Genomic DNA, 26268 nt, shown 5'->3' on the forward strand with positions numbered 1-26268 from the left:
AAGTTGAAGAGCGTCTGTTGACCTCCATTCCTGTCAGATTCCGAAACGTGAAGAGACTGAATCTCAATTTATCAAAACAAAGAGCAAGAGGGTACCATTCCTGCTGTAAAACTAACAGAACTTGGGCCTGAACTGATCTCCGCCTTCGGGAAATTCACTCTTTCCCCCACCAAAAGATCAACAATGCAAACTCTTTCTGTTTCAAAATGCAACCTTTTGCTTTTCTGTGCATGAATCAGACAACTCTCAATTCTGCAAAGCCTGTCCCTCTGCCTCCTGTTTACAATGCAAGTGTTTCAACATATTCTGACACACACCAAGGTTGATCCCTTTTTATGGAGATGAAGCAGAAAAAGGGAATTTACCTTCGCTTTGAACACAAATTGCATCCACTTGGACAATAATTGTTATTCCTACGGTGTGTCAATCAGAAGGGCTGAAGTTTGGCATTGAACTGAGAGCCAATACCAGCTCCTCTGTCCAATCCCAGTCTCTTTGTCGAGCTCGCAAGAGTGGTCTTTCCATTCACTCCAAAGACCACCTGCCCCTCCATCCCTTCCCTCAAGCCACTGGTACAACTGTCCACTCCTCAAGACTGCTGGCCCCTTCCCCAGGCTGCCGGTCCCTCCATCCACACCCCCAGATTCTCCATCCATTCCCCCAGACGACTGGCCTCTCCATTCACTATCCCAGACCACGGGCCCTTCCGTCCACTCCTCCGACAGCTGGTCCCTCCGTCCACTACCCCAGGCCGCCGGTCCCTTTGTCCACTCTGGCGGGCCGCGGGTCCCTCCACCCACTCCCCCGGGCCACCGGTCTCTCCGCCCTCTACCCCAGGCTCCTCCGTCCACTCCCCCAGACCACTGGTCCCTCCTCCACTCCCCCAGGCCGGCGGTCCCTCCGTCCCCTCCTCCGAGCCCCTCTGCCCACTCCCCCAGGCCCATCTATCCACTCCCCCAGACCACCAGCCACTCCGTCCACTCCCCCAGACCGCCGGTCCCTCCATCCACTCCCCCAGACCACCAGTCCCTCCATCCACACCCCAGACCACCGGTCCCTCCATCCACTCCCCCAGACCACCGGTCCCTCCATCCACTCCCCCAGACCACCGGTCCCTCCCTCCACTCCTCCAGACCACCGGTCCCTCCGTCCACTCCCCCAGACCGCCTGTCCCTCTCTCCACTCCCCCAGACAGCCTGTCCCTCGCTCTACTCCCCCAGACAGCCTGTCCCTCGCTCCACTCCCCCCCAGACAGCCTGCCCCTCCGTCCACTCCCCCAGACAGCCTGCCCCTCCGTCCACTCCCCCAGATCGCCGGTCCCTCCGTCCATTCCCCGGTCCCTCCATCCACTCCTCCAGACTTCCGGTCCCTCCCTCCACTCCTCCAGACCTCCGGTCCCTCCGTCCACTCCCCTAGACCGCCGGTCCCTCCATCCACTCCCCCAGACCGCCGGTCATTTCATCCACTCCCCCAGTCCCGTTGCCCACTCTACCAAGACCACCAGCCTCTCCATTCACTATCCCAGACCGCTGGTCCTACTGTCACTCCCCCAGGCCACCAGTCCCACTGCCCATTCTGTCAGATCACTGATCCCTACATTCATTCCACCAGACTGCCAGTCACTCCATTCACTATCCCAGACCCCGGTCCCTCCCTCCACTCCCCCAGACCGCCGGTCCCTCCCTCCACTCCCCCAGACCGCCGGTCCCTCCATCCACTCCCCCAGACCGCCGGTGCCTCCCTCCACTCCCCCAGACCGCCGGTACCTCCCTCCACTCCCCCAGACCGCCGGTACCTCCCTCCACTCCCCCAGCCGCCGGTGCCTCCCTCCACTCCCCCAGACCGCCGGTCCCTCCATCCACTCCCCCAGACCGCCGGTCCCTCCATCCACTCCCCCAGACCGCCGGTCCCTCCATCCACTCCCCCAGACCGCCGGTCCCTCCATCCACTCCCCCAGACCGCCGGTCCCTCCATCCACTCCCCCAGACCGCCGGTCCCTCCATCCAGTCCCCCAGACCGCCGGTCCCTCCATCCAGTCCCCCAGACCGCCGGTGCCTCCCTCCACTCCCCCAGATCGCCGGTCCCTCCATCCACTCCCCCAGACCGCCGGTCCCTCCCTCCAGTCCCCCGGACCCATTGCCCACTCTACCAAGACCACCAGCCTCTCCATTCACTATCCCAGACCGCTGGTCCGACTGTCACTCCCCCAGGCCACCAGTCCCACTGCCCATTGTCAGATCACTGATCCCTACATTCATTCCACCAGACTGCCGGTCCCTCCACCCACTCCCACAGTTCCTCCGTCCACTCACCCAGGCCGCCCGTCCCTCCGTCCACTCACCCAGGCCGCCCGTCCCTCCGCCCACTCACCCATGCCCCCCGTCCCTCCGTCCACTCACCCAGGCCGCCCGTCCCTCCGTCCACTCACCCAGGCCGCCCGTCCCCCCGTCCACTCACCCAGGCCGTCCATCCCTCCGTCCACTCACCCAGGCCGCCCGTCCCTCCGCCCACTCACCCTGGCCCCCCCGTCCCTCCGCCCACTCACCCTGGCCCCCCCGTCCCCTCACCCATGCCCCCCCGTCCACTCACCCAGGCCACCCGTCCCTCCGTCCACTCACCCAGGCCACCCGTCCCTCCGTCCACTCACCCAGGCCGCCCATCCCTCCGCCCACCCCGTCCCTTCACCCATGCCCCCCCGTCCACTCACTCTGGCCGCCCGTCCCTCCGTCCACTCACCCAGGCCGCCCGTCCCTCCGTCCACTCACCCAGGCCGCCCGTCCCTCCGTCCACTCACCCAGGCCGCCCGTCCCTCCGTCCACTCACCCAGGCCGCCCGTCCCTCCGTCCACTCACCCAGGCCGCCCGTCCCTCCGTCCACTCACCCAGGCCGCCCGTCCCTCCGTCCACTCACCCAGGCCGCCCGTCCCTCCGTCCACTCACCCAGGCCGCCCGTCCCTCCGTCCACTCACCCAGGCCGCCCGTCCCTCCGTCCACTCACCCAGGCCGCCCGTCCCTCCGTCCACTCACCCAGGCCGCCCGTCCCTCCGTCCACTCACCCAGGCTGCCCGTCCCTCACCCAGACCACCCAGACCGACCATCCCTCGTCCATTCACCCAGACCGACCGTCCCTCCGTCCACTCACCCAGACTGCCAGTCCCTCCATCCATTCCCCCCAGACCACCATCCCCTCTGTCCAGCCCAGACCCTCTTGAGTGTCCTCGACCCCCCCCCCCCCCCCACCCCACTCACTGTGCCCACGTTAAGTGCCCGGGAAACGTGATTTCAAACTCAGGAACTGACCTTAAAGTAATGCCCCCTCCTTCAGTCCAGGGTAAACTGCTGGACTGGCTGAAGTGCGGCCGAGCACATTCAGTAGCGATTTAACTGGCCCGCCACCACCCCCCCCCCCCCGGGCTGAGAGTTGGCCTCAGTTCCCTGCCCCCCCCCCCCCTCCCCGCAGGCCCTACACTCTCACTCACAGGGTTTCTCCCGTCTTTGCGACATGACAAAGGAACTGGTCCAACAGCGACGACACTTCCTTTTTGGATTTCTTCTCGAAATCTGCTGGTGGGAAAGAGACAGAGTGCTGGTTATCAAGGGGAAGGAAAGGGAAAGCTGAGGCTTTCCAACCCGGTGTCAGCGAGAGATTCCAGCCCGCTGGAGACAGGAATCACCGACAAACAGCGCTCCGCGGCCACTGACCTGCCACAGCTTCCAAAAGGCTTTCAGGCTCCATCTTGGAGGTGCAACTAAAACCGATTCCCCCCCGCACCAGTTACCGGGAACCAGAGTACCGCCAAATAAAGTTTCCCCCCCCCCTTCCTCCTCCCCACGACTTCAGCAGTCAGCGGCCCCGGCACAGAGTGAGACACACAACATGGCGCCGCCCGCTGACGTCATGCCGCACGGCGCCGCGCCGACGTCAAGACGCCCGCCCCGTTGTGAGACGTCATGGCGTCCGCCGGGATGACGTCATGCCCGCCCTCCTGCCAGTCTTTCGGAGAGGCGGGCAGCGTCGCGCATGCGCACAGCCCCAACACTCACACACGCTCCTGGCAAAAAAAAGTGGAGTTCAATGTAGCCAAATTGAAGCTGCGTCCTGGTCAGAAAAATAGCAACACACACACCAACCCGCGTTTCGACAGACTGGTCATCATTAGAAAATGGATCTAATTTATTTTATCTCTCAAAATGATAAAAATGCAGCCAGAGGGAACTGTCACATGAACACTTCATTCCTGCTAATGTCTTCTTACATAATTATAGTGGAGGCTCGTGCTGATGAACATGAGTTAGAAGCCTGTTAAAGCATGGGGTTAATATAACATAATATGGGTTATATTATAATATGGGTTAGATCAGTGTGAATTTTAGAGTTTGATCCTGGGCAGAAAGTCTCCCAGAAATTCTGCCAAGCCACAGAGCTGGCACAGGGCACAGTAATATTGCAGCAACCCTGGTTCATCCCATCTCTCACCCGTCCACCAGCCTGGTGCAACACCACAGAGGTCCAGCCAAGGAGTTTCACACAACAAACTTCACCACTGCTATTCTAACCCGACTCACTGGATTCAACAAAAAAGAATTCATGATCAGCTGCCACACACATCCCGACTCGCCAGCAGCGATCTGGATTGTCTGCGTTAAGTGATAATTGTGGCTCTGCTCCAGTCGTGATTTTGCGCATCACACTTTCCAATGTTAACTGAAAAAGCCATTCATTTCCATTGATCTGCGTGACTTTGCAATGTACTGAATCGTGTGTTTTTTTCTGATACCATAACAAAAATAGGCTTATGCAAAATTAGCAGACATATCTTTCTTACTTTAAAATGTAACATCAAAGCCCGGTGTTAATTGAACCATCGCTTGCACTGCACTGATGCGTTATCATACTTCAAGTTCATGCAGATACACACAATTACCATTATAATTACCTTGCAATAATGAGCAATGCTTGCACATATATTTATACAATTTCAATAACACTTATTTATCCAATACCTTTAATGTAATGAAACGTCCCAAGACGCTCCACAGGAGCATTACATAGAAACACAGAAACATACATCGAAGCATAGAAGATAGGAGCAGGAGGAAGCCATTTGGCCCTTCAAGCCTGCTCCCATCATTCATTAGGATCATGGCTGATCATCCAACTCAATAGCCTAATCCTGCTTTTTCCCCATAACCTGTGATCCCATTTGCCTTAAGTGCTATATCTAGCCGCCTCTTGAATGCATTCAATGTTTTGGCATCAACTACTTCCTGTGGTAATGAATTCCACAGGCTCACCACTCTTTGGATGAAGAAATGTCTCCTCACCTCTGTCCTAAATGGTCCACCCTGAATCCTCAGACTGTGACCCTGGTTCTGGACACCCCCACCATTGGGAACATCCTCCCTACATCTATCCTGTCTAGACCTGTTAGAATTTTATAAGTCTCTATGAGATCCCCCCCTCATTTGTCTGAACTCCAGCGAAAACAATCCTAACCTAGTCAATCTCTCCTCATACATCAGTCCCGCCATCCCCGGAATCAGCCTGGTAAACCTTCGCTCCACTCCCTTGAGAGCAAGAATATTCATCCTCAGAAAAGGAGACCAAAACTGCACACAATACTCTAGGTATGGCCTCGCCAAGGCCCTGTATAGTTGCAACAACATATCCGTGCTCCTGTACCCATAACCTCTCACAATGAAGTCCGACATGCTATTTGCCTTCTTTACCGCCTGCTGCACCTGCATGCTTACTTCAGAGACTGGTGCACAAGGACACCCAGGTCCCGCTGCACACTCCCCTCTCTCAATTTACAGCTGTTCAGGTAGTAATCTGCCTTCTTGTTTTTGCTTCCAAAGTGAATAACCTTTCAGTTGTCCAAATTATACTGCATCGGCCATTGATTAGCCCACTCACCCAACCTGTCCAGATCATTCTGAAGAATCTCTGCACCCTCGTCACAGTTCACCCTCCCACCCAACTTGGTATCATCTGTAAACTTTAAGATGTCACATTTTGTCCCTCACCCAAATCATTAATATATATTATAAATAGCTGGGGTCCCAGCACCGATCCCTGTGGCATCCTACTAGTTACTGCCTGCCAATTAGAAAAGCACTCATTAATTCCTGCTCTTTGCTTCCACTCTGCCAACCAATTTTCTATCCATCTCAATACACTTCCTCCAATCCCATGCGCTTTAATCTTGCACGATAATCTCTTGTGCGGGACTTTGTCAAGCACTTCCTGAAAGTCCAAATATACCACATCTACTGGTTCCCCCTTGTCAACTCTACTAGTTACATCTTCAAAGAATTCCAACAGATTTGTCAAGCATGATTTCCCCTTCATAAATCCATGTTGACTCTGTCTGATCCTGCCACTGCTTTCTAAATGCTCTGTTATAAGTTCCTTGATAATGGATTCGAGAATTTTCCCCACTACCAATGTTAAAGCTTACTGGTCTATAATTCCCTGTTTTCTCTCTACTTCCTTTTTTGAATATTGGAGTGACATTAGCTACCCTTCAATCTGCAGGGACTGTTCCAGAGTCTATAGAATCCTAGAAGATGACCACCAATGCATCCACTATTTCTAGAGCCACTTCCTTAAGTACTCTGGGATGTAGATTATCAGGCCCTGGGGATTTATCCACCCTCATTCCCATCAACTTTCCCAGTACCATTTCTCTACTAATATTGATCTCCCTCAGTTCTTCCCTCTCACTAAATCTTGCATTCTCCAACATTTCTGGCATCTGATTTGTGTCCTCTTTTGTGAAGACAGAACCAAAGTATGTATTCAGCTGCTCGGCCATTTTTTTGTCCCCTATTATACATTCTCCTGTTTCTGTCTGCAGGGGACCTACATTTGTCTTCACCAACTTCTTTCTCTTCACATATCTATAGAAACTCGTGGTGTCATCTTTATGTTCCCTGCAAGCTTACTTTCATACTGTATTTTCCCCTTCTTAAGCAATCCCTTGATCTTCTTTGCTGAATTCTAAACTGCTCCCAATCCTCAGACCTATTATTTTTCTTGGCCAATCTGTATGCTTCTACCTTAGATCGGATACTCTCTCTAATTTCCTCTGTAAGGCATTCTAAAAGAAAATACGACTCCTAGCCAGAAGGAAATATTAAGCAGGTATAACACAAATGCTTTGTGAAAGAGATAGGTTTTAAAGAGGGTTTTAAAAGATAAAAAGGTGGGGAGGTTTTGGGAGGGAATTCCAGAACTTTAGGGCCTAGGCAGTTAAAGGCGTGGCCACCATTGGTGTAGTGATCATAATCATGGCTGTTCATAGTAGTACCAACTGCATTCTCTGCAGCACGACATTGGAGAGAACAGCAAGGTGACATGGCATTTGGAAGTCTTTCACCACCGTTGACTATGGAAGATCTGGTCATCACATGCAGAGCTAGCACGACCAATGAGGAAGTGCTACAGAGAACTGTTGCACTTGTGGGTCATTGAGAGACAACTGAGGCTGGCAAGATATGTCCTTTTCCTCCTGGACATGTGTCCTGACAGAGTAGCAATACAGTGAACACCACCAGGCGGAAGAAGAAGACAGGGCCAGCCAAAGAAAACCTGGTGAATTACATTTAGGTAGGACCTTCAAGAGCAGGACACCACCTGGGCTGGTGCGAAAGAGATTGTGATGGACCAGGGCCAATAATGGAGTCCTGTTGTCCATTGTCCAACATGGGACCACAGGAACTAAATCTAAGTCTACATCAAGAGGTCGGAATTATATAGGTGGAGCAATCTCAGAGGGTTGTGGTGGCAGATGAGATTACAGAGATAAGAAGGGATGAGACCATGGAGAGATTAACTACAAGGATGAAAATTTAAAAATCCAGGCATTGCTTAACCAGGAGCCAATAGGTCAGCAAGTACTGAGATGATAGGTGATTGGGATTTAGTGCTAGTTAGGACATAAGCAGCAGAGATGATCTCAACCTTACAGAGGATAGTTTATGGAAATCCAGCAGGTCTGTGTTAAATCTACAGGTAGTAAAGACACAAAGGAGGTTTTCAGCAGCAGGTAATCTGGGAAGGGTGGAGTTGGGCCATGATACAGAGTTGTACTTCTTGTCCATATTAGAATAGAATCATAGAATCTCTACAGTGCAGAAGGAGGCCATTCAGCCCATCGAGTCTGCACCGACCATAATCCCACCCAGACCCTATCCCCGTAACCCCACATATTTACTCTGCTAATTTCTTGACACTAGGGTCAATTTAGCATGGCCAATCAGCCTAACCCACACATCTTTGGACTGTGGGAGGAAACCGGAGCACCTGGAAGAAACCCACGCAGACACAGGGAGAACGTGCAAACTCCACACAGACAGTGACCCAAGGACGGAATTGAACCTGGGTCCCTGGCACTGTGAGGCAGCAGTGCTAACCACTGTGCTACTGTGCTGCTAGACCTGGACAACATTCAAGTTTGGGCTGACAAGTGGCAAGTAACTTTCATGCCACACAAGTGCTTGGCAATAATCATCCCCAACAGGTGGGAATCCAACCATCTCTCCTTGAGATTCAATGGCATTACTATCACTGAATCTTATCACTATCCTGGAAGTTACCATTGACCAGAAACTGAGCCGGATCAGTCATATAAATACTGTGGCTACAAGCGTAGGTCAGAGGCTTGTAATTCACCTTCTGACTCCCCAAATCCTGTCCACCATCTACGAGGCACAAGTCAGGAGATTGATGGAATATTCTCCACTTGCCTGGATGAGTGCAATTTGAATAGCACTCAAGAAGCTCAACACCATCCAGGACAAAGCAGCCTGCTTGACTGGCTTCTCATCCACCTCCTTTAACATTCACTCCCTCTACCACAAATGCACAGCGGTAGGAGTTTGTACCTTCTTCAAGATGCGCTGCAGCAATTCACCAAGGCCCCTTCAACATGACCTTCCAAACCCACAACCTCTCCCACTTAGAAGGACAAGGGCACAGATACATGGGAAGACCACCTGCAAATTCCCCTCCAAGTCACCTACCATCCTGATTTGAAAATATATCACAGTTGTTTCACTCTCAAAATCGGTCAAAATCCTGCATCTTCATTCCTAACAGCACTATGGATGTAACTACACCTCATGGACTGCAGCAATTCAAAAAGGGGATTCATGTCCATCTTCTCAAAAGTAATTAGGGATGGGAAATAAATGCTGGCTTAGTCAGTGATGAACACATCCCGTGAATGAATAAAGAAAGGTGATCTTAACGATGGCACGAATATGAGCTTGGAAGCTGACCTCAGGGCCAAATATTACATAAATGTCGCAAAAGGCCTGGTTCCGCCTCAGACAATTGCCACAGAGAATGGATGGAGTTGGTGGTCAGAGGATAAAGATGTTATTATTATGCATTGAGCTATGGAATAGCAGAATGTTCAAATGAAATTAATAAAATGCTTCACAGAAGCATTATCAAAAAAACTTGACACTGGGCTATGTAAGGAAATATTAGACAGGTGATCAAAGGCTTGTTCATGAATTGAGGTTTTAAGGAACATCTTAAAAGAGGAGAAAGAAATAGAGACCAAAAGGTTTAGGGCAGGAATTTTAGAACTCAGGGCCTATGCAAGTGAAGATGCAGCCCAACAACAGTGAAACAACAAAAATCAGAGATGTACAAGAGGCTGGAAGGATTTTGAGGATTTTGGGATTTTGGAAGAGGTTATCGAGCTGTTAAAGGATTTTAACAAGGATGAGGATTTTAAAATTGCGTGTGGTTGCAGGACAAGGAGTCAATGTAGGCTGGAGAGCACAGAGGTGATGGATGAACAGGACCTGGTGAGCTTTAAGATACAGATAGCACAGTTTTGAATGAGTTAATATTTACTGAACTGGCCAGGAAAGCTTTGAAACAGCCGTGTTAGAGCAAACAACACCACCAAGGAGGGTATTAGCAGCATATGAGTTGAGGCAGGAGCAACTCATGGGAAATGGAAGTACTCCATCCTGGTAATGGGAGGTTATGGGGCCAAACATTCAGCTCAGAGTGTACCAGTATGTCAAGTTTTCAAAGCACTGTTTCAGCATCAAAATATCCAAGGAGAGAAGATTTACAGCATCCAAATATTATTTTACTCTTTGTCTCTTCAGACCTTGATTTATGTTTTGAGAGAACATTTGTTATTTTATAATAAAACATAATTTATTTGATGCTTGAGGGAAAGATATAAATCCTTGTACATAATATTTTCAGTGAATCTGCCATTATCACTGTCAGTTATGACCTCATCTGAAAACAGATTCATATCCAAGAAGAAACTGGTATCAAATTCTGATCAAATAGGCATTTATCCTCTATTCTCACAACAGGTAACTGAGGCTTAACAGCAGGGATAGTTTTAAGTTTCTTCTACGCTAACAACATTAATCAAAAAGAAAACAGAGTGAGATCAGACAAGTATGCCAAACTCAGTTTTATTTCAATTAAACGGGATGAAGATTTGCATACAGACTATGCAGTTGTTTCCACCAAATACTATGTGTTACATTCTCCTTGTAAGAAGTTTAACAACACCAGGTTAAAGTTCAACAGGTTTACTTGGTAGCAAAAGCCACACCAGCTTTCGGAGCTGCAAGCCCCTTCTTCAGGTGAGTGGGAATTCTGTTCACAAACAGAGCATATAAAGACACAGACTCAATTTACATGAATAATGGTTGGAATGCGAATACTTACAACTAATCAAGTCTTTAAGAGACAAAACAATGTGAGTGGAGAGAGCATCAAGACAGGCTAAAAAGATGTGTATTGTCTCCAGACAAGACAGCCAGTGAAACTCTGCAGGTCCTTGCCTGGTGACAATCACCAGGCAAGACTGTTCTCTTCCTGTTGGGGAGCACTTCAGCGGTCACGGGCATTCGGCCTCTGATATTCGGGTAAGCGTTCTCCAAGGCGGCCTTCGCGACACACGACGGCGCAGAGTCGCTGAGCAGAAACTGATAGCCAAGTTCCGCACACACGAGGACGGCCTCAACCGGGATATTGGGTTCATGTCACACTATCTGTAACCCCCACAGAGTTTCACTGGCTGTCTTGTCTGGAGACAATACACATCTTTTTAGCCTGTCTTGATGCTCTCTCCACTCACATTGTTTTGTCTCTTAAAGACTTGATTAGTTGTAAGTATTCGCATTCCAACCTGTTGGACTTTAACCTGGTGTTGTTAAACTTCTTACTGTGTTTACCCCAGTCCAACGCCGGCATCTCCACATCATTACATTCTCCTGCCATTGTTGGTGTTTTAGTGCCTCCGTTTTACTTCTTCCCACTCCTCAGTTCTACTTCTCCATTTCCCAGAGATTGTTCAGATACAGGGCTCAGCATCAGTACAACAGAAAAGTTACAAACAGAAGGAATGAGGGTGAAGGCACTTTTCTCAGATCTAGATATCACCGCAGATTTCTGGGTTGGAGGTGCAATACTAGCGAATGAACCCCTGGATTGCCTGATAAACAGTTAGCAGGTGTTTCAGATGTGACTCAGAATAACATGAAGCGCTGAACTGCCAAAAGTACAAGTGCAGGGCTTTGAAACGAGGTATGACACAGCATTCAGGAGATATGATAATGGTCAGACAGAGGAAATTGTATTAGTTGCAAAAACCTTTTGTCAGGTAATTAATGTAGTAGTCGTGGATTACTTTAATTATGCTATGTTAGACAGTGTTCGCCCCTTGACAATGTATGGAACAGATTGGTTAAAATGTTATTTGGATTCACTCAATAGTAAGGTCAGGGAGGATGAAAATTCAACTTGATTCAGGTTCTGGGATGACAAAACATTGAGGTCACGAAAAAGACTGGAGAGTACATGCAAAATAGCTGGAGTAAGCCACTTTATTAATAATGATGTCATCTCTAGTGTGATATCCTTGCTGTTGAGCAAGCCTTCCATTAAAAAGGCAAGAATGAAACTGGACATGGAAGATAATAAAACAACTATTTTCAGACAAACTAGATCCATTGACTTTCCAATCAGGGTATGATTGCATCCCCTTAATAAAGCCTGAGATTTCTCATCTGATGTTAAAGAATTGATTTATTATTGTCACAGAAATTGGGATACAATGAAAATTATTGTTTCTTGCGAGCTACACAGACAAACATACTGTTCATAGAGTACATAAGGGAGAAGGAGAGGATAGAGTACAGAATATGCTTTAGCAGTTGCCGATAGGGATTAGAGAGTTTAAAAGAGTTAGAGTACAGTTTTCAGAGCATAGAACGAGAGTAAAAGATATTATTAGGGGGTATGCTGGGGAGAGCTTGCAAGAAGTCGCCATGCCTTGGCATCATCTTGAATGGTAATAAGGAAGTGTGAATTGCATCAGGTGATAAAAATCTGAGTGGAAGATAAAGCAAATTGTCTTGAAGTTACACAATTTGCTCACCCTTGTCGCAAATTAAAAATCTTATCAAGAGATGGAGTTGTGGTTGATGATGAGTATTCAACATCATCATTGAGATTAAAGCAAAATGTAACAAATGTAAAAAGTATCAGCAGCCACTGTGAGACTCAATTGTAAGTCTTCCATTGGCAAGATACTTGAATTAAATCGTAACCATAGATCTAAAGGGCCAAAGAAACATTTTAATCTTACTTTTTATAGACTGAATCTGGTTGCCATATGTTTTTACAGTAATATGTGGCAAGGACAAAAGGGTGCTTGTAGATAAAGACATGCAAAAAATGGATAGGATCCAGACTTGGTGCACTGCCTAAATTTCTGACTGACAACTGGGGGTTGAATTTGCTAATGATGAGTTGAGAGACATGTGAAAATATGAACATTGTAGTCAAGAACACTGCAGCTGAAAGTCCTTGGGAAACTGAAAGCAATCACACAGTGATCAATGGAATGTTTAATAAGATCTTAGTCAATAAACAAAAGTGCAAGTTAAAACTGCACTAGCATGAGCAGTTCAAGCAAATAATTCACTTCAGATGACTGGGGATATAGTCCTTTATCAATTGGTTGATGAAAGGAATCCCAGCCTAGCTTCTGTTCCGTGTGATAGTCCTCCTGCTCTAGAAAGTACCACAATTAATTCCACTTTTTCTGCACATGCAAATGCTTTATGTGCAGCAAGAAGAACATTCGTCAAGGCTGAAAATGTCACAGAGAAAATCTGGAGAATACTAAGCCATTGTATAAGATTGTCCATGATGAACTTTAATGCTGGGGACTTAGTATACACAAAAGAGAAAGCCATGAAGAGTGGAAAGCTCTGGGTTAGGTGAGAGTGTCTGATGATAAGACTGGTAGCTAAACTATTTAAGATCCAGTTATCATGGGTAGTTGGGATTGATTACAAACTTTCCAAATCTGAGCAATTAATAGAATATGATGACGTACCCTGTAGCTGACATAATCATAAGTTTAACAGTTACTAGAAACCTAATGATACTGGTGTGAAAGACAGGGTTATTGAGCCCAAAGGACAACTGCCTAGATTGGTACATAGGGTGACATACATACCATAAGGGTCTAGTGAATGGAGGGATGTGCGACTATTGCAGGGAGAACAAGGAAAGTTACTGGAAAGTTCAAATATTGGCTAAATGTCCAAGATAATGGACAAGATCTATAGACTTGTAGAATGGGGTGAAAGAGTGAAAAGTGAGAAAAGGCTATGCAAGTTCTCACAGTGGATTCTGGCACTAAATCTTGCACTGGAAAATAATAACATGCCGGTGATGGAAACTCTTATCGTTGGAGGGCAACATCCTGGAATAATAGTCCAGACAGACATCAAAGTGCAACGAGAGGCTGTGGCTCAACTAAATTAGGCAACAGGACAAGGGCTACAGAACAATCTAGAAACATTACTAGAAGATGAAGGCCTTATGATCAGGACGTGCCAACAAATTAAAGACAAAAAGAGTTGGATAGCTGGAAGGAAATTGATGTCTACTCTGAAGTGTCAGATAGAGGATTGCCAGCCTAATCACAGAGTAGTACAGGAAATGGTCCCCCCAGATGGAACTAATAACAGCAAAGTAAAACTAGTGGCTCAGGATCTCAAAGGGCAACTTGGAGATCAAAATATTAGAGTGGATTCCCCAATAGTGGAAAAAAGTAATCCGGAAAATTTTTGTAGCTCTGTTGGCCACATTTGTGGGAATGTAGGTTGATCAATATAAAAACCATATTTTTATAGAGAGAAAAATTTAAGAGAAAAGTATTTTTGAAACAGCCTAAAGAGGCAGGTGATGTGGAAGGGAAGCTAAACAAATGTGTTTATGGATGAAATGATGCAGCAAGGATATAGTATTTCTCAGTTAGATCTGTTTTGCTGAAAGTATACTTTATTCAACTGAAAGCAGATATAGCAATCTTCTATTGGTACCGCAAAACAAAACTCCCAGGCATCTTTATGATGCATGTCAGTGATTTTCTATGAGGAGTTCCGTGTAATTTGATTAATTTGTTACAGTTAAGACAAAAGATTGGAAGCCCCATTTCAGAACATTTAAATATATAGGTTTGGACATTAAGACCAAATTTGGAGTAATCTTCAATCAACAATCTTACCTTGAAAGTAGCCCAATAAATCATGCTTGGTCATGAGGCACAGCACAGGGACTTGAGCTTGATTCCGGTCTTGGGCGATTATGCGGAGTTTGCACGTTCTCCCTGTGTCCACATGGGTTTCCTTTGGGTGCTCCAGTTTCCTCCCACAGTCCAGATGTGTTCAGATTAGTTGGATTGGCCATGCTAAATTGCGCCTTGGTGTCCCAAGATGTGTTGGTTACATGGATTAGCCAAGGGAAATGTGTGGGGTTACGGGGATAGGGCGGGGAAGAGGACTTGGAAGCTACAGTCATGGTTTGATTTGTCAAACATTTTCAGGAAATTCTATGCAAAGGGTGGTCCTGAGAATAGTTGCCATTGAATGTTACAGAGATAATCATTCCCTGTGGGATAACATAGATTGACACAAAATGTGACTGAAAAAGATTTAAGTACTGACTTTGCTTGCGTAAAAGAGCTGCTAAAAATAAAATAAATGATTGTATCACAGCTTGGTATGGCTTCTGCTCTGTCCAAGACCGCAAGAAACTACAAAGAGTCGTGAACAAAGCCCAGTCCATCATGCAAACCAGCCTCCCATCTGCTGACTATGTCGACACTTCCTGCTGCCTCGGAAAAGCAGCCAACATAATCAAGGACCCCACGCACCTCAGACACACTCTCTTCCACCTTCTTCCATTGGGAAAAAGATGCAAAATCTGAGGTCAGAAATCTGGGTTGGCTTCCCTTAATTAATCCACATTTGTCCATGTGACTGATCATTTTATCCCTGATTCTGGTTTCTAAAAGCTTTCCTGCCACAGAGGTTAAAGTGACTGGTCTGTAGTTGTTGGGTCGATCCTTGCAACTCTCTACTTCAGAAGAATTTGCAATTCTCCAGTCCTCTGGTGCATTGTCCTCCCTTAGGAACACAGGAAAATAATAGCCAGTCCCCTCCACAATTTCAGTCCTCATTTTCCTCAAAAACCTCGGATGCATCCCATCCAGTCCTCATGACTTATCAACTTTTAAGTATAACAAGCTTTTCTAATACCTTTTATAGCCCACCCAATATTTCAACTATCTTCTCATTCAATCTGACTGTAGTAGCATATTAGTGAAGACTGCTGAAAAGTACTAATTTGGTACCTCAACCATTCCCACCCTCCATGAATAGCTTCCATTTCTTGTCCTGAATCAAGCCCCTCCTCAACCCCTTCACTGCTCTTTTGCTATTTATATGCCTGTAGAAGACTTTCAGATTCCTTTTTGTTCGCTGCCAATCTCTTTTCATCCTCTTAGCATCTGTTATTCCTTTTCTCACTTGCCCTCTGAAACTTCGATACTCAGCCTAGTTCTCATTTGTATTGCTCACCTGCATCTGTCAGTATCTGTTTCATCTTACTCAGTATCCGTGCCTCATCCAGGGAACTCTGGTTTTTCTTTTCCTACCTTTACATGAAACCTCAAATGTATCCAGACCACCTCCTCTCTAAAGGCAGCCCACTGCAGTTTTGCCGACCAATCTTTCATTCCAATTTACACAGGACAGGCCCATTCTCAACCCTCCCTATCTAGATTAATATTTCTAATCTAGATACCAAAACAGCATTGAAAGCAGGCAGCCCATTTTCTCCCAATGTTTATTTGCTTTGAAATCAGTGGTTTCCAACTGTGTCTCTGTGAAGTACCTCGGGATATTTTTGTACGTTTAATTCACAGTATAAATACATGCTGTTGTTAAATTATGTACAATGAGAATTTAACTCTCAGTTTATTTCACTGTTACTGAGCTCTCCAAAGCTCAGATTCAGGTGCCAGCTTAGATTCTGGAACTGTGTTGAGTTAGCTGATCTCTGTGCAGATGGTGGTAGAAGGAGAATTATGGTACAACTGGCATTCCTCCTCCTGGGTTATAGTGAAGATACCTCCCTCCGCTCCAACTGCACTGAAATAATCGGTCTATAAACTACATATTTTGGGCAGCTTCACACATGCTGATGAATCATGAGAAATAGGAATAGAAACAAAATCAAATTGAAACACTTTTGAATATGCTTACAAAGATACAACAATATTTTTGCACTGCAGGGGTGATCTTATGGAGGTCTTTAAAATAAGGAGGGGCATAAATCACCTAGATAGTCAACATCTTTTTCCAAAGGTAGGGGAGTCTAAAACTAGATGGCATAGATTTAAGGTGAGAGGGGAGAGATACAAAAGGGTCCAGAGGGGCAATTTTTTCACACAGAAGGTGGTGAGTGTCTGGAACAAGCTGCCAGAGGTAGCAGTCGAGACTGGTACAATTTTGTCTTTTAAAAAGCTTTTAGATAGTAACATGGGTAAAATGGTATAGAGGGATGTGGGCCAAACGCAAGAAATTGGGACCTGCTTAGTGGTAAAAAGAAGGGCGGCATAGACAAGTTGGGCCGAAGAGCCTGTTTCCATGCTGTAAACCTCTATGACTCTATATTTCTGCACCACAATGCTTATCTCACTGTGCTTTCCTCTGCTCTAACCACTGGTGTTGAGTGAATGGGCTGTAACTGTAGCCCAGTAACAGGGCAATACTCACACATTATAATCCAATCAAATATGAAAATTGTATTAGAAGCTCACATAGCTAAAGAATATGGGGACTTAAAACTTTACAGATAGCTGCATTATGCAGGCGCACATCCCAACAGGAATAATTAACTGAATTTATCTTTGACTCTGAACCACTTAAGGATCTATTTCCATGCAAAGTCGTATAACAATGGGATCCAAAAATAGTAAATGACATCCTGGTTGCCTGTAGAAAACAGCAGACATTATGTAATGATGATTCCAAGGCTCTCCTCGACAGTTACTGCAAATTAGATAGTTTTAATGTAACTCATAAATGGCTTTATCCAATGGCTTTACCCATGATTAGACATAGGAAATGGTGGATCCAGAGCAGGCTGAGAGAGATGATAGGGACAAATCTGGAATAACAACAATTACAGAGAAACTATTAGCCATTGATTTCAATGTTCTTCAAATATAAGTATTACTAACTGAAGGATACTCTTCTAGCTGATTAGTTTTAAAACCAAGGCCCATAAATTACTGTTGGGGATATGAGCAGTTGGTTTGAAGACTCAGGGTAGGATTTTCCCCACATTGCACTAAGTATTGTAACAGGCGTGAAAATCTGGTTTCTACCCTCTGGCCATAATGGTGGGTTTTTGCTCCGTATCGTCGGCTCCTCGGCTCATTAATTATCCACGTATGTGAAGTATGTTGTGTCGCTGGTGAGCGGCCTCTGATTCGCCCATTCCAATGTCCAATGTCAACTCACTGCTTCCTCACTCCGGCCGCCATATTTAAGGTGCAGCTGCACACAACCTTCCAGTGTTGGCACCCTAGGACTGCGCCACTGAAGGCATGGCCCTGAAACTGAGGAAAATGGCAGCCTCCAAGTTCAGTGACGCCTGACTGGAGTGGCTGCTGGACGCAGTCCAGGCCCACTGCAATGTCTTCTCATCCCATTCTGGAAGCAGGAGATCCAGCAAGATCAATCGACGTTGGAGGCAGTGGCCACGCTGGTCAGTGCCAACACAGTACAAAAGGCAGTGGCAGTGGTAGTCAGTGCCAACGCGGTAGGCAAGAGGTCAGCCATCCAGGAAGAGGATGAATAATCTGATCCGTGCCACCCGGGTAAGTCAATCACCTCATCATTCCCAACTCACACACTCAAGGGACATCAGCGCTAACTCTCTCACACACCCTCAGATCTCCATCTGGGCTCATCTGTTCTGGAGGTCACATCCTCCTCCTGTCCACTGCTCCCCTTGCCACCCACACATGCCAAGCATTCTTATCATCTGCCCTAGCATGTATCTTTCTCATACTCTCTCTACCTGTCTTTCTGCAGAACAAGCTCACACACAATAATAGGGAGAGGTCCCAGACGAGGGGGTAGAGTGCTCAACGTCAAGGTCCTCACAGAGTTCAAGGTTCAGGCCATTGCGTTGGCCAGAGAGGACATCGATCAGGCCTGTGCCAATGGTGAGATGGGCAGTGCACACACAAATGAAGATCCTCCACCAGCTCATTTCTTAGACAATCACGGAGTGAGTGCTCTGACAAAGAGTCATCTAGACTTGAAACATTCGCTCTGTTCTCTCTCCACAGATTCTGTAAGACCTGCTGAGACTTTCCAGCATTTTCCATTTTTGATACAGTGAATGCTTTGCCCTGTTTTAGAGTGACATGCCATGTACTAATTATCTCCTCTTTTTCTCATATGCACCTCTGGAAAGCACCCAGCAGCATGCACATGTCTCATCTCCAGCTCCAAGGACACCTCAGATGAGGAACCAGAGAAGAACACCACAAAGACCCATCAGAGTGCTCACCCACACCCTCCACCAGCACAGAGACACACCTCGGTGGAACGTAGTTCTAAAGCAGCTTTGGGATCACAATCTGGCAAGCACAGCATACAATCTGGTCCACAGCAGGCAGAGGCAAAGACATGCTAGGTAGCTGGCACTCGAGGCCAGGAATCTGTAAAGGCTGAGTCAGATGACCAGCCTCCAGATTCAGTCCCAGTTGGTGAAGCTGCAAGGGAATATCAGGAAGAGATGTTAGCTGCACTCAGATTGCAACATATGATGGAAGAGTCCATCTGCAGTCAGTCTGAAGTGAGAGTGCTGGTATACCAATGCACCAAGGTCCACCAAACACTGGAAGGTTGTGAAGTCGGTAAAAATACCTCTGGGGCTGGTATGAGTCAAAATACAGTCAGGCTTTATTCTCACAAGCTTGAGGGAGAACCTGACCCCTTGAAAGCGGAAGCCAAAGTTCTCTCTGAACACAAGAAGCGTGGACATTTATACATCAGGGTTCCCAATACAAGCCATAAAGCAAAGTCCAGTTAACAGTCCTTGATCATAAATCATAGTTCCTTTAACAGCTTCTGATAGTCTCTGGATCATGGTTAGAGACTATCTGGTATCCTTGGGTCATAAAGCACAATTCTCCTGGTAGTTGTAGTCAAGATGCAACCTCTGATCCCGCGCTCTTCCCGCAGCTTTTCCTTTGAAGTGACTGTGTGCGATTGCAGCTGTCCCAGTGGGAGTCCTCCTTCAAACGGCCATTCTCGCACTCTACCATTTGGTAGCTGCTTCCTTTGTTTAAATCATACACAAGCCTACGGGAAAGAAAGACTTACAACCCAACATCTATATTTAACTGTCTGTTTTATCAGAATGATATAAACAAGCGAGGGAATCATGAACAAATGGCTTATACTACTACCAGGAGCAATATAAACAAAGGGGAGACTAGCCATAAGGAAGGGTTATGTTTATGATACATTCCAGGTACAAAGTTCAACCGGTAATTATAGACCGGTTAGTCTTACTTCGGTGGTTGGTAAATTGATGGAAAAGGTCCTTGGGGATGGGATTTACGACCATTTAGAAAGATGCGGATTAATACGGGATAGTCAGCACGGATTCGTGAAGGGCAAGTCGTGCCTCACAAATTTGATTGAATTTTTTGAGGAGGTAACTAAGTGTGTTGATGAAGGTAGGGCAGTTGATATCATATACATGGATTTTAGTAAGGCGTTTGATAAGGTCCCCCATGGTCGGCTTATGATGAAAGTAAGGAGGTGTGGGATAGAGGGAAAGTTGGCCGACTGGATAGGTAACTGGCTATCTGATCGAAGACAGAGGGTGGTGGTGGATGGAAAATTTTCGGACTGGAGGCAGGTTACTAGCGGAGTGCCACAGGGATCAGTGCTTGGTCCCCTGCTCTTTGTGATTTTTATTAATGACTTAGAGGAGGGGGCTGAAGGGTGGATCAGTAAATTTGCTGATGACACCAAGATTGGTGGAGTAGTGGATGAGGTGGAGGGCTGTTGTAGGCTGCAAAGAGACATAGATAGGATGCAAAGCTGGGCTGAAAAATGGCAAATGGAGTTTAACCCTGATAAATGTGAGGTGATTCATTTTGGTAGGACTAATTTAAATGTGGATTACAGGGTCAAAGGTTGGGTTCTGAAGACTGTGGAGGAACAGAGAGATCTTGGAGTCCATATCCACAGATCTCTAAAGGTTGCCACTCAAGTGGATAGAGCTGTGAAGAAGACCTATAGTGTGTTAGCTTTTATTAACAGGGGGTTAGAGTTTAAGAGCCGTGGGGTTATGCTGCAACTGTACAGGACCTTGGTGAGACCACATTTGGAATATTGTGTGCAGTTCTGGTCACCTCACTATAAGAAGGATGTGGAAGCACTGGAAAGAGTGCGGAGGAGATTTACCAGGATGCTGCCTGGTTTGGAGGGTAGGTCTTATGAGGAAAGGTTGAGGGAGCTAGGGCTGTTCTCTCTGGAGCGGAGGAGGCTGAGGGGAGACTTAATAGAGGTTTATAAAATGATGAAGGGGATAGATAGAGTGAACGTTCAAAGACTATTTCCTCGGGTGGATGGAGCTATTACAAGGGGGCATAACTATAGGGTTCGTGGTGGGAGATATAGGGAGGATCTCAGAGGTAGGTTCTTTACGCAGAGAGTGGTTGGGGTGTGGAATGGACTGCCTGCAGTGATAGTGGAGTCAGACACTTTAGGAACATTTAAGCGGTTATTGGATAGGCACATGGAGCACACCAGGATGATAGGGAGTGGGATAGCTTGATCTTGGTTTCAGATAAAGCTCGGCACAACATCGTGGGTCGAAGGGCCTGTTCTGTACTGTTCTATGTTCTATGTTCTATGTTCTTTTGGGTACAAAATACTTTGAGTACAAAAAAACATTAACCCTTTCCCTTCTTCAGGTTGGCAGCTGCTATGGAGACCTTGGTCCAGGACACCTTCTTGCACTGCTGCAGGAGCAGGACTCCATCACTGTAGCCATTGGTGGTATCCATCAGTGTCAATGTGAGAGGGGCAGGGCATTTAGATCTCACTCCAATTGCCCCTTTCCTTATGGAGTTAGCTGGGGGCTGTCAGACACTCATAGGGAGGAGGACTAGCAGCTTGACAACCTGGGGCCTTTACTAGGTGACTCTAAGGCTCTCCGGCTGTTTCCAATTCCCACTTCCTGTGACCCCTACACCTTCAGCTCCACAGGCCTAGGACAGTACACCTGCCCCACAGCAGGACACACAAAGCAGGCTGGGGCCCTCCAGGTCTTGACGCTCTAGTGGATACCCACCAAGGTCATCACAGAGAACAGAGTGTAGCAATGTTATATGTCCCTGTGGAACGAACCTTGTTCACATGCTTTGCAGGGTTATGTCAATTTTATTCTTGGCGGTATAAGACTGAGGCAGAAGTGTTCTCCTGACACATCTGCAATCTTGACAGTTGCGGGTACAGTGTCTAAGGAAACATGTGTTCGTGCATGGAGGAGGGTCATATATTATGCAAATCCATGTGCTCTCTATCTCTCAGCAGGGTTTTAATGCCATGAGTTGTGATGTTAGTGTCCCTTTAAGAGATTTTAAAAAAAAATCATGATCTCTACAACTCACAGTCAGTGTTTCTCAGCTCACAGCCTTAGATGATGTCATTGAAGGGAGGAGCAAAAAAAACTGTGTGCAGCTCAGGTGACAAGGGTTGTCTATAGTTTCATTTTGGCTACAATGTTAGAAACATAACTGAAAGAAGTCTCTATTTTCATTTTGAAAGTTTTACCAGTTAGCTGAAAGCACATCTTGTTTGCCATTCTGCAGTAAAGTCATTCTGGTGTTTTGGGAAGCTGTCTTGTCTTCAAACTGTTCTGAGTCTCAAGAGCATTGGACTGCAGAATTCAAATAACGACCTCGATCCCAGTGTCACGTGAGCATTAATCTGTGCTGTGTTAAACCTGTTTAAAGTGTTTTGTTTACTGGATATTGGCTTCGATTGGGGCAACTTGTATATATTCATTTAAGGGTTATACATTATCATGATTGTTTGTTTCTTGTTTGTAATTGATAAAAGTTCTTGCTAATTTTCTTACTATACATGTTAACTATATCCTTAAATAAACTTTGTTTGATAAAAGCTCCCGAGTGGGTCACTTGAATCATACCTGAAATGAAACATCTCATGCTTATCCTAGCTAAATTCAAGATGCAAAACTTATGATTCAGGCAGGTTTCATAAAACACTTTGAAGTTTCTGACCTGAACCATCACAGAGTTCATATTCAAAGCTTTTATACATTGTGGTCCTCTTTCTGTCAATGACTTGTCAGTGGATATGGCTTCAAGGTCTTTCTGCCTGTGTGTGAGAGTACTCACCCTTGAAATGATGACCAGTGCAGGATTCACATCAAGGTTTTTCCACCTCTTCCCCCTCAAACACCCCGTCCCTCCATCATCCCGCCTCCAAACAAACACCCCTAGACAATCCACCCCAAACAGCCTACTGCGTTGGGCATGTTTCTCCCTTCCTTACTTATCTAGAGATTTGAGCAGGTACTTTGACCTCCAGATGAAATAAAGATGGCTCAGGTAACTGCTGCAGAGCATAAACAAGGGAAAATCACAGATAGCAGTGAACCTCTTCCCTCAAAGCCTTCACCTCTCCACACCTTAAAATGTATCTGTTCAAAGAAGATTCTAATCACCCCATTACAATTTCTCCTTTCTTGGCTTGATGTCGGTTTCTTTTCCTTCCACAAATTTACGTCTCTCCATGGGCCCTTTTTATGTTAAAGACACTGAATAACATGAAGGTTGGGATACCAGCCATTGCTCAGTCGGTCGCACTCACACCTCTGAGTCAGTAGAATGTAGGTTGAAGCTCTATTCCAGAGGAGAGAGCACAAAATTTGAACTGGAACTCCAGTGCAGTACTGGGGGAGATCCGCACTGTTAGATTAGATGTGCTGAGTTTTGCATGAAATGTTCATCATATGCTCCACCAGCCTGTTCAAGTGAATGTGAAAGATTCCGTTGCATTACTTATGACGTGACTAATATTTTGCTCCAAATCCCTAAGACAGATTATTTGGTCATTATTACATTGCCTTTTTGTGGGATTTTGCTGTGTGCGATTTGGTTATCTCCTACATGACACCAATAACTGCAATTGAAAGGTAGCTAATTAGTTGTCATGTACTGTAGAATGTACTGAGCTTGTGTATCTTTCTTTGCAATCATTTATCATCTTCATTTTCACCAGCACTGTGCAAACAAATCTGAATCGCTGCATTGGAGGTCCAGGCATCATGAGTATGGCGTAGGCTCGATGGAGCAGCTGGTATTTTCCTGCCCATCAATTTTGTACGTATGAAGGAATAGGAAGCTAAAATAGTCATTTTAACCCATTTCTTAAACATTAACTCCAGGAACAAATAAACAAAGAATGTACAATGTTCTCAATGCTCGTTCTTTGCAGAACTTGAAGAACTATGCCACAAACATACAAACAAACATTCAGACATTAAAAATTTGACTGACATTTCCAATAGTACCTAGAAATAGATAACGAGCGTGATTTTACCACCTCGCTGTGCCCGTCAATCAGCATGGCAAACTGGGAAAATAGCATGAGATGTGAAGATTCGGCCAGAAAATGGTTTTCGAGCTTCCCAGCCCCTTTTCACTGGTGCAACCCCTTCGTGCCTAAAATGGGTGCATAGCTTATTAGCATGAATTTGAATGGATTTCAGTGCCATTGGTGAGGCTGGCGCGCTAGTGCCCCCTCACCCCCAAATGCTTGCTATCTCTTCGGCATGAAGTCACGCTGGCGTTAATCACTACTGCTCTATGAAAGTATGGTTCAGGTGCAGCAGTAGTGAAGGGTAGCTAAGAGATAAGTACCACTGAGCATCAACCCTGGGTTACTGGGGTGGGGGAGGGGTTCTCTGCCACTGCCGTGGTGCAGGGTGGGGTGGGGGGCTTCCATGGGTGTGGGGGTTTGGGGGGTTTGTGCCGGTATAGGAGTCCTCATGTCAAGAGTTACCGCTGGCTTGGGGGTTCACATCGAGTGCATTTCCCCTAACCACTGAACAACCCTCCAAGGGGTTGTTTATGAGGTCGACTCCCAACTCCACTAATGTCGCGATGATTATCCTGCCATCTGTCTGCTGGACAAGCTGACTGCTCACATTCCATCTCAGGCCTCACTAACTGTAACAAGAACCAGGTCTGGCAGCTGTTGCCTCAAGCAAGGGAGCTCACCAGGTGTTAACACAGCTCCTCACAATGCATGGATTCTGCAGTGCTTCCTACGGTGGGAACCCATCTTGTGATAGTCACGAGGGTTTCGTCGCCATTGCTGGGATGCCAGTGTGCAGGGAACTATTAATGGAATGTACATTGCCCTGTGGGCCCCATACGATCAAAGGTGCCATTCAGCAACAGGAAGAGATTCCACTACCTTAATATTCAAATTGTGTGTGACCACCTTCTGAACATCTTGCAGATATGTACACACTACCCGGGGAGCATGCACGACAGCTACATCCTGCGTAGCTTGGACATTGCCGTGGTCTTCGAGGACTAGCCCCAGTTGCCAGGATGGTTCATGGAGGACAAGGATTACCCGCTGAGATCATAGCTGATGACGCAGATGCTGAGGCTCCAGGCTGAAGCGGAGACTCATTACAATGAGGCCTATGCTGGCACTCGGTCTGTCATCAAGCAGTGCATTGGGCAACTGAAGATGCCTGTATGTGTGTGCACCTGTGTAATAACCTCAACGAGGCCCATGAGGTTGGCCTCTTGGAGTATGAGCTCCTTTATTGACGTAATTATTGCCTGCCCAATCAGAAATTACAGCTATATAAATATTGAGGACTGTCAGGGTTGCTGACATTCTGGATTCTTGAACTTGAACTTGAAGCACTCTTAGGAGTAGTGGTAAGATTGTAAAGAAAGAAGGCGGGGTTTTACGGGCTCACTTATCCCGAAACCGTAAAATCCCGCCCAAGGTCAATGGACCTTTCCATTGTCCGCACCCTGCCCGTTACGATTCCCATGGCGGGCAGTGAGGTAAAATTCTGGCCAGGGAATCTGGTGAAAGGACACTCGCCTCTGAGGAGTTATTTCAACCTGTCTGCACCTGTGTGTGTATGTGCACCTGTGTGCATGTATGCCTGTGTGTGCACCTGTGTGCATGTATGCCTGTGTGTGTGCCTGTGTGCAGTGCAGTTAGAAATCCTTCCCACATCCCCAATCCCCCACATTTTTGAATGTGAATAAACTAGCCTCTGAATTAATCATGACATGAGTTTCCTGTGTGTTATTATTAAACTATTAAACTGAAGGTTTGGAAAAACACACCACACTTTCCATTACATATAATTCAAAAACACCTCTGCTTAAGGATAGACAGAGAATGGATAAAGAATTTCTGTTTTTTTTCTCTCTTCCATCCATTACAGGATACTCACCTTTCCAATCCATAAGCATCAATTTGGTTAACCAGCCTTTATGTACCTTGTCAAACACTTTCTTAAAATCCATATAGACAACATCCACCGCATTTCCTTTATCTTTCTTCTTTGTTCCTTCATCAACGGATTCAATTGGATTAGACCAGGCTCCCTTTAAAGAATTTAAATCTCTCCAAGTGCTTGTTGATTTTTGATATCGTGATGCTGAGGGCTATTTGGCCTCTGGTATCTGTGCAGATTCTTTGTTAGAGTTAGCCAGTCAATCCCACCCCCCTGTTCTTTCCCCATAGCTTTGCACAGTTTTTTTCTCTTCAATCTATCCAGTATATTTTTGAATGTTACTGC

General features: G+C 46.4%; 1 protein-coding gene across 3 annotated transcripts in view; it reads right to left on the reverse strand.

Moving 5' to 3' along the window:
• ppp4r2a (protein phosphatase 4, regulatory subunit 2a) overlaps window positions 1-3917 on the reverse strand; it is a 68340-nt gene extending 64423 nt beyond the window's left edge. The window contains exons 1-2 of one of the 3 annotated variants that reach the window (XM_078209442.1): window positions 3702-3917; window positions 3479-3560 (exon numbers count right to left, since the gene is read on the reverse strand). In XM_078209442.1, coding sequence (XP_078065568.1) covers window positions 3479-3560; window positions 3702-3735 — 116 coding nt within the window. In that variant the 5' untranslated portion in view covers window positions 3736-3917. Of the gene's footprint in view, window positions 1-3478; window positions 3564-3701 lie in introns of those variants that run through there. The other 2 variants (XM_078209441.1, XM_078209443.1) reach the window with 2 other exon arrangements.
• Between the last annotated feature and the right edge of the window lie 22351 nt (window positions 3918-26268).

The sequence above is a fragment of the Mustelus asterias genome, chromosome 3, assembly GCF_964213995.1.
Source record: "Mustelus asterias chromosome 3, sMusAst1.hap1.1, whole genome shotgun sequence".
NCBI lineage: Eukaryota > Metazoa > Chordata > Chondrichthyes > Carcharhiniformes > Triakidae > Mustelus > Mustelus asterias.